We start from the raw sequence: 16,603 nt of genomic DNA, 5'->3' as shown, positions 1-16,603 counted from the left end.
TTTAATTACGAGGTTCTAGTACAGTACATGTTAACTTCATATATTTTTGTTTGAGAAATTGTTTGGGGAAAATTCCCCAGTATTCTCGTTTGTTTTTAACGCCATCTCTGGAGGATTCTGCGCTGCGCCTGTGCCACACCAGCTGTCTAGGATTCCATATAGGGCCCGATTTTAAATTTCGAAATTCTTACGAAAGTAATGAATTTATAAAATATTGATATGGAGACCTAGGCAATTGCCTTTGTGCCCATAGGATAACGCGCCACTGTAAATAAGAGTGGATAATAAATGAAAATCAAATGAGCATACTGTATATATATATATATATATCCGCTCAATGAGAATATGTTACCAGAAAATTTTCATACATTAACAGTAATTATGTGAATAAATAATATAATTTGTTGATGCTAGGTACCGGAACATAATAGATTACATCGGCAGACTTTCGATAATAGATAAAATGGATCAATTTTATCCCTCTTTTTGAGCCGCCTTGTGGGCCCTAAGAAGGCCTTTTTTTCAGATCCCTCGTAAGTTTGACCAGGCCTACAATAGGGATGCTAGGTTGGGGAAAAGTACCTGACATATTCGGGACAGACCTCTCATAAAAAATTTCTGGAATTGATCGCTTGGATTCAATTCCGGGTCTCCTGGATCAGCAGACTGCCGCCTTAACCGCCTCGGTCATTCGGCCAGAAAATTTTATCAATTAGGAGCTGTCAAAAATTTCATCCGTATTTTTCTTGACATTTTTACTCCCCCTCGTCCTCTTGTCTTAATTTGCCCGAGTTTCCGTAACCCCCTCCCCTCTTCGGACCTCCAACAACACTTCACCTCCATGAAAACCTTTATCACTTAATAAATGAGATATCATAAGTAGAAACGAAACATACAAGAATTGGTAGTCGTGTTTTTACTTGTGTAAAAATTGGGGAAAGTCAATTCCTCCGACCCTCCAAAGTATCCGAATAAGCCTATGTGTATAGAAGAAAATACAGTGTATTTTCTTCTATATCATTTTCTTCATTCATTTTCTTCTATAGGCATACATATAGGCGTAACGTTATTTATTTATTTATTCTTCTATTTTAATTCTATTCCTTATATTCTAATAATAAAAAAAAACAGAAAAGATGTGGTTTACGCTAGATGGCGTTTTGTAGATGCATGGTTTTGTGCCAATTTGCACGTTGTGACTGGTTAATAGTGTTGTGAAGTTTACATTTTCTATCCGAGAAATGGCGGAAGATTTACCTTTTCGTGCAGAATATGCGAAAAGCGGCAGAGCTGGCTGCAAAAGTTGCAAAGAAGTTATTAATAAAGACGATCTTCGACTGGCTGTTATGATTCAGGTAATCAAATTGACGTACTGTACAGTACGGTGCAGCGCGAAAATACGAACGAAAATTGGAGCCGGATTTTCAAATATACGTGTAAATTAGCATTTTAAGCATTGTAAACTCCAAATGCAATGTAAATCGAGTTTAAATACTCTATTCGGGCTGTAAATAATGTTAGAATATCAACAAAGAAGCTACCATTAATAGAGATTAATATCTTTTTTCTGACGCTTCGCTGTATTTGTAGTTTAAATTTTGGCGGGAAATTCCCACGTTGGTTTATTCATTTGCAATAACAAACAAATGGAAATGATGACATTGAGATTTTAACTTCAGGATTAATTAAGACTGCTAATCTATAAGGAAATTTGCAAAATATTTATGAAATAATACGATGGCCATTGTTTATGTATATGATAATTTATATTCTGAAGCTGGGGAGTTACACTGAAAGCACTAAGTAAAAGCAATATTAAATGAATTTCTGGTTGAAGTTTACCTTTGTAGTCCCAATGGCTGTGCTTCGGTTAGCTTAGGTTAGATTAACTACATTTTTAGGAGATGTTTCCTTTTTTTTCTTTTTAGGTATTCCTTTCTTCTGTCTACTAAAAGTGTAGTTAACCTAACTTAAACTAACCAAAGTGTGGCCATTGGAACAGAAAAACTTGAGAAATGACAATATACATATAGTTTAGTGTGAACTTTTTATTTATAAACAATTCACACTTAGCATTTTAAAATAACCATATGCTTTGATCAATTAAAAATTTATTAGTAAATGACATTGCATAACCATTGATTATGAAAGTGGTGTAAGTCCATTTTCTGCAGTCTAATTAAGCACTTGGGCTGTCCATAAATTACATCTGCATTTTTCTTGAAATTTTTACTCCCCCCTCTTGTCCCAGTTTGTCAAAGTTTTTGTAACCCCTTCTTTTCCTTGGATGTCAAACATAACTCAATCCCCATTAAAACCTTCATTACTTTATGAATGATAGATACTGTAAGTAAAAATGAAACATACAAGAAACTTTGAAATAAATATAATAAAATGCATAAACTATAAAATTGAATGAAATAAATGAATGTCCACTAATGCTAAACCTACCTTGTCCAACTTGTCTTAAGGCCGCTACACATGTTCAGGAAATCCTTTGAGGAATAACTGTGCAGGCCTGACCTTGAGGAATTCCTGAACGTGTGTGGGTAAAAACTGTACAGTTTCGGCGAACTGTACAGTCCACCGGAGTAGAAACAAAAAACCATTTGATTTTCCTGTACAGTTTTGGACTGCGCAGCCCGACTGAACGTGTGTGCTGTCGTGTCATTCAGTTGTGAGACCGCTGAGTAGTGAGAACAATGTCTCGTGAATTTTTGGAAGAATTATTTTTTATAACCTTTTAACTTTTATTATTTATAACCTGAAAAATTAATTTTTTAGGTTATAAATAATAAAAGTTAAAATTATTTTCAGATCAAAACTTTCTCGAGTAAATTAAAATTATAAATCATTTTAATATTTAGAAAACTTTTCAGTTCACTTCTTTAGTTTTCATAAAACATCTCGATACTCTATAATATCATTTTCTTTTACATTTAAAAAAAATTATTCTTTTAATACCTATACCTGCTTAATATCTGTTTTAATGTTTTATTAAAACATTGTTAAAATATTATTTTAAGTTGTCATAAGATTAATAATTAAAAATAATTTATTAAACTTTAATTATAAAATTAATTTGCGATAATAATTTTTACAATTTGTACTAATATCGGATGTGGTTGAGAATTATTTATATTTGCTTTTTTTTTTTTTTTCTAATATCGGAATAAATTAAAACACGACCATTTGAAATAATATTTTAACAACAAGACAAAGTAAAGTAGAGAAATGGTTTAATATGTAGAGCTAATTAATTATGTAATGAATTTTCAAATGAGCTAATTTTAAAAGTAGATGAAAAAATAACCTTATTAAAAAAATCATTTAATGTTTTAAAATGTAAAGGAGTTGTGTATAGATTAAATTGTACTTGCGATAATGTAAAAAAGATTTATACAGGAGAAACAAAACGATGTCGAACGACAAATTGAAAGAATACAAAGTGGCAGTTTGATTTGAACACGTGCACTTTCCACGAATCGAACCCTTCTAAGTGCAATAAAATAACAACACCGACTTAAAATCGGGGAGAGAGTTTTCGTTTACAGGGCAATAAAACAATTTAACTGAGAGATTTTCCTCCTCGTGTGTGGGCAACAGGAAATTCTGGATTTCCTCAAGGCCAGGCCTGCACAGTTTTTTCTCAAAGGATTTCCTGAACGTGTGTGGCGGCCTTTAAGGAAGAGGTTAACCCCCTCCCTTGCTTCCAGTGTGGACATCATTTATGGACAGTCCCTCACAACAGAGGCGTAAAACTGAATTTTACCAACAAATGTATAATTTGATGGAATGGAAAAAATCCATGTAATGAACCTAAATGAAAAGCAGTGTCTAATGATAAGCTCATAATAATGATAAACTTATCATAAAATAGTTTAACAATAAGTAAATATTTTTAATGTTCAGAATAAAACAATGTGTTTCAAGTGAAGTTGTGTTTTACATAATAGAAATTTAATCAATTTTACAGTTCAGTAATTATGAAAATGGTGTAAGTCCATTTATGGCCCAGAAAGAATATATTAGTTTAGTTAAATTCACATAGAAGTCTTTATACAATCAACTTACATATGTCTAAAGCAGTGGCGTGCCGTGACATTTGATGATAGAGAAGCCGTGTTTCTGTAAGAAGCCGACTTACAGGGGCAATCAATCAATTGTGCGTCAGGTCCCGTTCGTATTCGTTTGTTCGATAAGCCAGTAAAAACCATATACGTCTTTAAATGTATTTTTAATAGATTATCTGATGTACTTAATAAATAACAGAGGTAATTATATTGAACTTTCTTATTAGATTTAATAAATTCCCTATGCCCTCTAAATGCCAATTCTTGCTTTGAGAAAAAACATATAACATCTATTAATTTAGATATATCTATTAATTGTAATTATCTTGTTATAATTTTCAATATTTATTTTATATTGTCTACCAATGTTAAATTCTATTCTATTTTGATTTCTAAATTGCTTTAATTTTATGAAAGAATTGTCATTTGTCATAAATTTTATCGTCAAAATGTCGAAATTTTTTTGTTGACGTATTTATGTTTAATTTAGGCATTGGTCTTTCTCTTTTAATAATGTTTTCTTTTTCATTATATGGTCTTGAGCCAAAACTTTTTTAAAATAAAGTTTTCAATTACTAGCTACGATATAAGGGCTAAAATTAAAATTATAAAAAGAAACTTACTTGGTAAAACAAAATGTGTGATGAATGTACATACCTAGCACAAAAAATTCTTCAATTGTATGAATATACTTTTAAAGAAACTTATAATTAAATATAACTTTGTGAAGAAATGTGCATAGAAATAACAAAATATTCTTTACTTTTTAAATCTTAAAACAATCCACTTAGTGAAATAGCTCCCTACGAGTGGCTAATGAATGGAATTACAGACGTCCTGGTAGGTGTGCGGCGCATGCATGCACGCAGTTGCCAAATCCCGAGGGTGCCGATACCGGTCAATGTCAAATGCCTCTTTTGTCGCTCACTAGTATATCTCAAAGGATGCCACAGGGCTGTTGTAAATTTTAAATGTTTCTCACCATAGCTGTAAAAATCTAAATATGTTAAACTTAATAGTCATTCGTTTTCTAACTAATTCGTTTTAATACCAGGTGTACACGGAAATCAGTTCCCCACTGTACTGAGCTAGTAATTGGTTTGGTTAAGCTTTTGTTTAAGTAAAATTCTGGCTATTTCAGTAGGGTTTTATTTATGTCCCCATTCCCTAATCTCTTAATTATTTAACTACTACTTAGTAGAAATAAGTTGAAACCAGTTACTTTGTACTTGAATATCTGTGGTCTTGGGAAAACATTGGAAAGACAAATTTTTATGACAACAGATATATAAATCGTAAATTTAAGGAAAATAAATTCTAGAGCTTTTTTTTGTACCTTGTACATCTCATTCATTAAATTTGGTTGTAAATGATGCTGTCAAAGTAACAGTTAATATTTTAACATTATACAAGAATTGTACACGTTTTTTCCGCATTCCCTTAGAGATGGGACATACTATAACCGTAATATCACTGGTTTAACATTGAAATCCATAAGTAATATAAGATGGGAGAGCAGAATAAACACAGAATAAATATATCAAATATTTTAATGGATTTTTTTTTTTAACTCCTGTCAACCATACAGAACTATCATAAAAACATGCCAGTAAACTCCTATCAGTTGGGTTAAGTTATAAATTCAGTCTAGAGTGGGCAACCTTTTTATAACATGGGCCAGAATAAATTTTACGTTTTTTCCACGGGCCCGTAGTAGTTAATTGACGCCTTCTTGTGACTTGTAATTTTTTTAGTCTGCAAATATGAAATAAATAAATAAAAAGTTAATTACTACATTTATTTCTCTTATCATTTTCAAAAATTACAAAGAATTGTATTAGAAAGAATTGTTATTAGAAAAATAACTATTAATTAGTTATTTTTCTAATAACTATTATACTATTATAACTGAAAATAACTATTAATTAGTTATTTTTCCAATTTAATAATCTATTAAAGATCTCGCGGGCTGGATAGAAACTTTTCGTGAGCCATAGCTGGCCTGCGGGCCGGGGGTTGTCTGCCGTTGATCTAGTCTACTCATGATTCACATAATCAGGCGAGGGCGGCCGAATGTCTAGCAGGCAGGCGCTAACAGCTCAGAATCGGTTCGGGATATAAAATTGGATGCTCTATGCGTGTGTTGCTTCTACCAGCTAAACCAGTGAGGTTGGTGCTCTGTAAACTGCATGTGCCAATGCCTATATAATCTGGCTGATTGGAAACTTACCCAGTTTCGACATTCCTTCTGCCACTGAATTATTCAAATATACAATAGCAATCTTATCATTTTTTTCACATGTAGTATAGAAATTTAATATAGAAACATAATGCAGTTATAATAAAATATCAATTTTAATTAATTCAAAGTATGTTAAAATATGAAAATTTATATTTTATAAAATACAAGGGAAGGTCATTGGAAGATGGAAGCAGCGCTTCCATTGCTTCCAATGACAGCACGCCACTGGTCTAAAGTCAGAGAAACATTGTCAAACTTAGTACACTTTATTTATATTTTTGAATCTACTAAAATGCAAATGTTTAAATATCTTGAAAGAAGAAAAAATGGACTTACATCACTTTCAAAATAAATGGTCCATATAGAAATGTCACCAAATGATCACTTAAATAATTGAACTATAACTCAGCTAAATTTAATAATTAATACTAAGTAATTTGCTACAAGAGTGTAATTTAGTTCAATTCAAATAAGAATAGGCATGCAAATATTTTCAACATTTCACAATGTTGTCTTCAGATAGAACATTTAGAATAAGAACAAAATTTAAGTGGTTACGTCGAGTTTTATGTAAGAATTCTTTTGGTGTTGAGTGTGTTCATCAATTTTATTAACAAAATACAAAATAAATAGAAACATGAAGAAAATAAGACAATCCTACCTATAATACCCTATTCACACTGTATATTTTAAGCCAGCTTAAGGTATGAAATATGAATGGAACTGACTTAACATTAAACCGGTTTAACTACCAACAACTGGCTCAGCTTAAATCACTTTCTCAAAGAAGCTTAAGTCGCTTCAAGCTTTCCCTGAGGTCCGCCACAAGTTCAAAAATAATGGCGGAAGCAGATGTACAAATGTTTGAACAAACCTTGTGAACAAACGATACTCTTCTCTGTTAGCATGTATATGCTACTTCGGTACAAGAAGTTTAAACAATAATATAAATTTCTGTCAAAAATCCATTCTTATCACAGTTCTATCACTAAAGTGATATAAACATTGAGAGAATCGTGCTGCCAACGACGACATCACTGATAATAAATGTTAATAATTCCTAACTAACGTCTTATGCATCTTAAATAAGTTATTTATATTTTAAATTACTAAATATAAATTAATTTATGATGATTTATGAAAAATAAGCAAAAGTTTGATTTTATTTAAAATGTAATATTGAGTACACCCACTTGAGGGCTAAGCAAATAATTCACTTTAATTACCTAGTGTGAACAAGTGGTTAATCTTGTTTTCTACAATGCGGCTTAACTTAATTTTGCTTAAATCTTAAACCCGCTTAAAATGTACAGTGTGAATAGGGTATAAGGCTATCAAGAAAGGTGACACAGTAAACTTTACCCATGTAACATGCAAGGAAAGCATTATTTGAGGTTTTATAATGTTGATATTCTCTACTTTTGTTACCGACTTATTTAATTTATTATATTTTTTATATATTATTTTATTTTTCTTTGCTTTTATTTATTTTGTATTTTGATGTTCTCATGTTAATGTTACTTTTTATTTTTATTATTTAATGTACTACTATTCTGCACATGTGGCCAACTCCTTTTGTTTATTTTAATTTCTGGTAATTTTCTTCTTTTGAGAACTTCTCTTAAATCAACAAATTTGTTTTTGAAATTTTCAGTCAGTATTAAGCTGTATCTTGCTTCCTCTTTTAATTTTAAAAAATAATAATTTTACAATGAATTGTATATATACTATTGTGAGGCTGGGACTTCACATCCCCCGTCACAAAACTGGCTGTCGAGTTAAAGCCATTAAATCGGTCGCTTATTTCGTAAACAGGACAGGTATGGCCAAGGAATGGGCTGTGATACAATTTAATTGTCGCATTCCCGACCTAATTGACAAATCCCTGATCGTACATCGCGAGAATAACTCAGGGATTGTCCGCCAGGGTAACTTTGGATGGTCACCTTACAGAGAGTTCAAAGTGGGACCTGCTGACACTCCTGTGGAGGGGACGGCGACCTGGACAGCTGCATCTTCTCTGGGACAGAAAAATACACATTAGAGTAAAATTTACAGGACCGCCATCCAGGGAAGGGCTTGACTCAACTCTGGAGGGGAATGGCCCGGACGGGGGGGAGTTCATGGATGTTTGGCGACCCCGCAGCCTGAATCGCGTCCCTGGCAACAGACCAGGGACCAATAGAATTAAAGGGGAGCCATCATTTGGACCAACTGAAACCTCAGGATTTCGGGTAAAAATGACATAAAATCCCAAGGACACGAGGAAGTTGGGAGAAAACAGTCTAGTTAACTCAGCTCAGGATTGTAGGAGAAAAGGTGAATGAACCAAGTACAGCAGAAGATTTCTGGGACTGAACTTCCTGCCATAGACTTTTCCATGGGACAAATTAGGGAATTAACTTCCCAATGGAACATTGTGAATGCCATGGTCTTGTGCTATGTGGACCTTGCTACCACTTCCTCCTCCAAATGATTAAAGAAAAACCCTTGACAACCTATGCAGGAGACCCCTTTTTTCTGATGTGTGACTCACGTGTCCCTGGGAAAGACTTTCCATCACTTGGACACTATCTTTTCGTTGAACAGATCATTGTTTCTATTGTAAGCATGTTTTTATATAAATAAACACGTTAATTTGGAAAAACGGTCTCTGTGTGAGTTCTCGTGTCATCCTGATAGATCATGGGCAAAGCGAGGGTCGTAACCTCTTCACCTAAGGTCAACCCCTAAGCGAGTATGGTTGGAGGAGCAAAACCCACATTGGTGACCTCACACTGGTGTCAAGAAGTTGGGAGTTAAGTCTCCAGTCTCCACCGGGCAGGGATACTCCTATATAACCATCCTCACACTATTATATATTATATAAATATATTATTATTAATAATAATATAAAAATACTGCATATAGGCCTACTTTATTTAATGAATTTTAAAAATTATTTTATATACAGGTAACTCTCACATAATGTGGTAGTCAGGTTCCACAAAAATGTCTCTTTATAAAAATTATGTTATGTAAGATTCTTACAGAAAGTGGGTTTACGTTCCAAAAACAATTTTTTTAAAGATAAATTTCATCTATCATGTAATAAAAAACAGTTTTATTTAATTCAGAAAATTTCATTTAACAAAACATGAGTTACAATACAAAAACAAACTTATTAAAATTTGTAAAATAAAGAATTGTACATAACAATCTTTCATTGCTTACAAAAAATAAATTTTTTGGAAGCAATGAATCTTCCAAAACATTTTGCCAGTGCCTAAATGGAGAGATTTCTTTCCAATTAGGGGATATCCATAAAAAATTTCCTAATATTTTTGCCAAGTCAGATCCTTTCTCAATTTTTTAAAGTGAATTCCTTAACAGACTCACTAGAACTTTGGCTGAACTGTTTTCATTGATATTGTCTACATAGTTTGGGTCAATGTCATCTATTAATTGTACGAATTCTTCATAATTCAAGTCTTCCACCTGATTAATGAATTTATGAATACCATTTTTCATCCATATAAAAACCTCTACACTAAGAATAAGATGTAGATGATTTCATATGAACTCTTACATCAAGATTGTGTTGTATAAGTACCTTGTTATGTTGAAACTACATTGTATAAGTCTGCATTATACAAGGATTAATTGTATTTGTAAATATCCAAAAAAAGTAATAAAAAACACAAAGAAATAAATTGATATAATATTATACAGTACAGTGGAACCTTGCTTAATGAGCACCTCGCACAATGAGCAAAACAAATTGTAAAAGTTTGCCTCACTTAGCGAGCAATGTTTCGCATAGCGAGTGATGAGGAGAGGGTAAGTCCCGAATTGTGCGCATGCGGCATGCTCCATCAGTCTGTGTTTAGCACTTGTTCTGCTAGCATCTTACTGTCGCTTGTAATCACATATTTTTCCAAACTTGTGTTCACACATATTATAAACATCAACAACCATAGCCCATTATATAATAAACATGCCAAATGATATGCCAAATTCTTCGGTCATTAAATTTAATGACTCCAAATAATTAACTTTATAATTATTAAATTTAATACGAGATGGAAACAACTGTCTACCTCTAGTTAAATTAATTAACTTCTAATATTTAATTATAGCCTTTACATAACCCAAGAATTTGGCATATTGTTTGGAGTATTTATCCAACATATTAGTTGTGATTTTTTTATTTTATTTTATTTTTATTTTTATTTTTTTGTTTCTGCAAATTGAATTTTCATTCCAGGATGGTTCATTCCGCACTAGAGGAAAATATGATGATGAGTCATGCTTCTTAACAGTGTGCATTGTATAATATTTTTTGAATAAACATTATACATAAAACATTTGAGCATTTTTTTGGCGTGGAACGCATTATCATATTTTACATTAATTTCTATTGGAAAAATTGTTTCGCATTATGAGTATGACTGGAATGAATTATGCTCGTTAAGCGAGGTTCCACTGTAATTAATTTAGAATTTTGTGATTTTCTATACTTGCTATGCTACTCATTATGTGATAGAAAATAGTTTGCAGAGACTTTAAACTGGCATAACTTAGCAATAAATACTTAGTCACAAAAAAAAAAATATTTGTAAATTTTAAATAGCATTTTTAGATTTTTCAAATGTTATTGAAAATCATAATTATACAGTAAGTCCTTAGTTAACTGTGGCATTAAATAAGTGATGTATAACAAAACCAACTTTATAGGCTACAGTGACATAAGCATGATACAATTCAGTTAATATTATTCTAATTGGATCATGTTTGCAACCTCCAGCATTTATTTCTCACTTATAGAATCAGTTTTTACTGTTTATAAAGAAAATTCAACAATGACAATTATAAATTATTACAAATGTACTTGTATCTTTCCTCAACATTATAATGAAACATTAAGGAGGACTTGCTATAATTTGAAAATAGTTGCAACAGTAATAATGCCATTGTTGTTGACGAGACTGTGTCTCGTCTCTAAAATCGTCTGCTGCTGTCAACGGCTGCGCACCTTAAAGATATGAAGGAGTACATGTCAGGCATTGCAATTTGGCACAAAGTATTTGGTGTCCAAGTCATGTGCACACAAAATAAACCAGACTTGTAAGCAGTCAGGGGACCGAGAACTGGGTCAAAAGAAAATATAAAATGCTGAGACTGTTTCTACAAACAGGCGTGAGTGTGAGATTTGCACATGTCTTGCTTGTGCTCTCTGAGACATAGTCGTGTCCCAAAAATGGCTTTCCTGTTTTACATGTTTAAATAACTGATATATGTATGTTTAAAAGTCCCATGCATAGTTCTATATCAGGGGTGAGCAACCTTTTTAATCAATGGGCCAATTTAAATTTTAAATTTTTTTGGCGGGCCGCACATAAAGTAATACTTATTAATAATTTACAAAACTTTATTTATAATAAACATTAGAATAAAAAAATATAAAATTTAAAAAAAGTAAAGATTTCATATACAAATTTTAATGCAAAATAAAAACAAACAAGAAAAGCAGAAAAACAAATTTACTTGAAATTTTTAATGAGAAATTTGGCACTGTTTTTTCGATACAAGCTGATCAATATCAGCTGGAATTGATGAGGTAGCTACACGTACGCAGCTTTCTAATCGTGCATCACTCAGTCTTGATCAGTGGTCATTTTTGATTAATTTCATGGTTGAAAATAATTGTTCGCAAACATACGTACTTCCGAACAGAGACATCATTTGCTTTGCATTTTTCATCAAAAGCGGAAATTTCTCAGGGCTCACATAAGATTTATAAAAATTTTCAATGTTTACTGAGAAAAATACATTTTTTAAATCGGTATTATTCTGCATGTCAATCACTTCCATTTGAAAGTCTTTGGGAACTGTATCCACATCGATATTAAATGGCGAGGAAAACATTTTCATGGAAACCGCTGTCTTCTCAGCTTTGAACATTTGGAATCGTAATTGAAATTCGTTGATTAAAATGTCCATATATTGTGCGTATTTTTGAGAAGTAGTAACGTTTTCTTTTTCTAAATGTGGAAAGTGAGACACACTATTCTGCAAAAGATGCTGTTTCCACAATTTTAATTTGCGCTCAAAGCCCTGAATTTTATCATACAAATTGTGAATAAACTGTCCTTTGCCTTGAAGTTCCACATTAAGATCATTGAGATGCTGAGTCGCGTCGATAAGAAACCCAAAATCGCACATCCATTCTTTATTACCAAAATGAGGAAAGTCATATCCCTTCATATCCAAGAACAATTGTATTTCGCTTTTTAAGTTGTATACTTTTTTTAGCATTGCACCTCTACTAAGCCAACGTACTTCGGTATTAAAAACCACGTCGCCATATTCAGTTTCTAAATCTTTCAGGAATTCTTTAAATTCACGGTGATTTAACGCACGCGACTTTATAAAATTGATTAGTTTAATTATTGGTACTGTGACATTTGGCAAACTCAATCTTTTCACACACAAATTTTTCTGGTGAATTATGCAGTGGTTAACGAATATTTCCCTTCCTGTGACCTTCTTAATGTCTTGAAATAGTCTTCCCGATACTCCTACCTCCATGCTTGACATTGCTCGTGCTCCATCTGTCGATATACCAATAAACTTTTCTAATAAAAATGAAAAATTTTCCAACACAGACTTTAGTTCATCATACAGGTCTTTGCTGGTTGTAGTCCCTTGCATTGGAATCAGTGAACACAATTCTTCGGTAATATTAAACTTGGTGTCAATACCACATATAAATATAGCCAGTTGTGCTGTATCACTAATATCGCAACTCTCATCAAGTGCCAAAGAACAGTATTCGAATTTTGCAATGCGTTCACGAAGCGTTGTTGCTATGTTCTCGGACAAGTCTTCAATTCTCCTTGCAATGGTGAATCTTGATAAACTAATGTTTGAAATAATATTTATTTTATCAGGAAATGCTATTTCTGCAACAGCAGTCAGACATTCTTTTATCATCTCTCCATCCACAAAGGGTTTCATTTTTTTTGCCAGTATTTGACTGACAACAAAACTTGCCTTTACTGCTGTATTTGATAAAATAGCTTGATTTTTAAAAATAGCCTGTTGATTTCCCAAGTTTTTCTACATTCGATTAAACTTATCTATCCGGAGTTGTCCTGTTAAGTTTTTATATTGTTGTTCATGTTTTGCATCGTAATGCCTTTTTATATTATATTCTTTTAATGTCGACACAGTCTCTGAGCATATTAAGCATACAGCTTTTATCTTTGACGAAAGTGAAAAAATAATCAAATTTCCACTTTTCTTGGAAATGCCTGTGCTCATCCGCAACCTTCCGTTTTTTTGTTTGCTTTTCCGACATGCTATTATAGATTAAAAATTTGAAAGTTAAAAAAATTTGTAGGAAAACTTAATTTTAAATAAAAAAACTCTAATATTACCTTTTTGACAATAATATTGCACTCACGCCTTTCAAGAAACACAAGAATTGCTAAAATTGCTAGTTAACAGCTTACCAGTCTGACTGATTGTTTGTGTGACAGAAGCAAACACAAACAAGCACAGATGCGGCGAGTTCGTATTGCATGTTTAAACAAGTTGCCGACAAGTGAGTAACTCGTCACAAAAAATTGTTTCGGTTTAGTATGTACTACCATTTTATTATAATTAATTTTATAACAATATATTGATGGGAGAAAGTCGATAAAATAAATTCAATTTTAGAAATGCTTGGCGGGCCGCATAAACATGTTTAACGGACCACAAGCGGCCCGCGGGCCGCATGTTGCTCATCCCTGTTCTATATAGTTAATTATTTTGTATTATTTAAGGATTATAAGTTCAAACAGAATGCCTGATCAAGTAATTGATGAATAATCAGATATTATGAGCAATTAGTTACAAGGTTTAGGGTACAATAAGGATTTGATCAAACGAGATGATGCTAAAGATCGAGCAAGGTTAAAGCAAGGCTTTAGAGTTCCATTGACAGCATAGAAGTTTCTTTGTGATGGTTAGGCAAAGTTAATTTGTAAGATTTCTTTGTGAATTTTTGATAGATTTCCATTTCATATTTTTGCTTGTCATTTTTGTGGAGATAATTTTAAGATGTAATTTATAAGTCCCCAAGTGTTGGGAAAAGTTTCTTGTATATATATATTTGTTTTTTGGATTTGATAAAATATCTTTACAGTATATTTTGAAGTTTTGCTAATTTTATTTTATTATTGTACAATGTATATATGTGGTCTTAGAAGAATAAATAGATTTTCTGTTATTACATATAGTAATTATTTTAGGTTTTGATTCATTAACAATTTTCTGTTACTTTGTTACTCATTGCTCGTGTAAAGTGAACCCTCATTTATGTAATGCACTGTTAAGAAACTATCTAGACTCTGGATAGAAATAGATAAAGCATTACAATTGTCCACTTACATAAGTCAAGGACTGTTTATTTTATTGTAGGTGAAAATGTTAAACTGATTTAGATTTAGGAATTACCGATTACCTGTAAAAATACTTTTAACAATAATAATAATTTGTTTTTTGTTGAAGAAATAAGTTCTATCATAAATAACAAATAAATTAATTGCAAACCTAACAATAAAAATAAAACTTTATGGTATAAGATCTTTTGCTTATTTGTTTAATATTGATCAGTTAATGCTTCTTTTATAATCATAACATAAAATGCTATGCAATACTCAGCTGTTTAGTATGATTTACATTAATTTTTAAATGGTTAAAAAGACTCATTATACTACAGTGATACCTCAGTTTTTGTTGATAATTTGTCTGAAAACAATCGACAAAAACTGAGGCAATTATTTCCATATGAATCAATGTAAATCCAATTAATTCGTTTTACACACTCCAAAATACATACCAAAAACACATTTTATAGAGAATTAATATAGTGTTAAATACTAAAAGCAATGAGAAATTAATATTAAAAAACTAATCTAAGGGAAAGCAATGGAATTGTTTGGCTAGATGCGCGGGTAATGTCTTGTCTTGTAGAAGTTAGTTGGACATGAGCTTCTAGCCTATATCGCCCCGTGATAAAGTGTGACATAATTGTCATGTAATAGTAGTTGTATGCATTTATGATGGTTGTATCGCGGGGAATATTGCCTTCTGGAAAGTCCATTTAAGGATAACTGGCCCCTTTTTGGGCGTTACAGACGTGGAGAAAAACCCGGAAAACTCCACATGACCAGCTTGTCCTGGTGAAGCGTGAGCCAACAACTGGACTCCCAGTGTTCAGGGAACAGAAATGTTGGCCAGTGGTGAGCTGTCGCGGGGTAATGCTCACACAACGAGAAATAACGCCACACTGAGCCGGAAAATGCGTGGGTTGCCCTTTGTTTTTGCAAAATTAGAAGCGAGGTCACTTGGGCACACCGACGAAATCCGAGGCAATCGACAAAAACCGAGACATATTTTTCATGAAAAAAATTGACGATAACCGAAGTCAACGAAAACCAAAGTATTACTGTACTTAATTCTTTGGTTATATTGGTTTTTTAAAGACTGAGGGCATAAAATATAGGACTGTGAAAAATATGCTTAAAAATATTTTCCACAGTCCTTAAAAGTCTGTAAAAAGAACTCAATTTTTAAGGGAGAAAAGAAGTAGGAATCATGTCCTGGGTGTATGGACAATTCTGACTTTTAATGCACACTGAGTATTTTTATTATGAAATCCATTGTGGAGCAAATGTGGTGATATAAAAATTAAAGCTATTTTCTGTATCTCATCTTTGAAAAAAAATTAGCAAGATGAAACAAAATTACATTCTATTGAAGACACAAAAAGTAGAAAAAGTTTGTGTGGCTTGTGTAAAATTAAAACTGAAACCAAAACTAAACTTTTGACATTACATAACACAACTGAATCCACAGAGGGAGGTTGGCATCTATAAGCCTAGTTATTTTAACACAAACATCCTGTTTGTGTGTAATATAACTGTGCTTAAGTCAATTCCATATTCTAGTAATTTAATTCATTAGTTTTTATATAAACCTACTAAATATTTTTACATATAAATATTGTTTAACTTCAGATAAATAATTACATTAATTAATATAAACTTGGCCTGGATAACTAACAAATAATATTTATGCATAAGTTATTTATGTATTCATCCTATTAATAATATCATTATCATTAAAATTTATTTAAGTGAATAACTCATTAGATGAAAAATTTATAGCATTATTGCAATATTAAAACTGTTTTTGAAGCATTTTTATATGATTTTATTTACTAATATGAAATATATATACAGGGTATTTCAAAATT

General features: G+C 31.9%; 1 protein-coding gene across 1 annotated transcript in view; it reads left to right on the top strand.

Moving 5' to 3' along the window:
* Nucleotides 1–1,182: 1,182 nt before the first annotated feature.
* Parp1 (Poly-(ADP-ribose) polymerase) overlaps nt 1,183–16,603 on the top strand; it is an 82,425-nt gene continuing 67,004 nt past the window's right edge. The window contains exon 1 of the mRNA XM_067263844.1: nt 1,183–1,355. Within this exon, the coding sequence (XP_067119945.1) occupies nt 1,242–1,355 (114 nt within the window). The 5' untranslated portion in view covers nt 1,183–1,241. The remainder of the gene's footprint in view (nt 1,356–16,603) is intronic.

This window comes from Centruroides vittatus, unplaced genomic scaffold (assembly GCF_030686945.1).
Source record: "Centruroides vittatus isolate TY-2023 unplaced genomic scaffold, ASM3068694v2 contig_18, whole genome shotgun sequence".
Classification (NCBI taxonomy): Eukaryota; Metazoa; Arthropoda; class Arachnida; order Scorpiones; family Buthidae; genus Centruroides; species Centruroides vittatus.
Note: the sequence above shows the minus strand (reverse complement) of the source record. Positions and strands in the feature narration are given on the sequence as shown.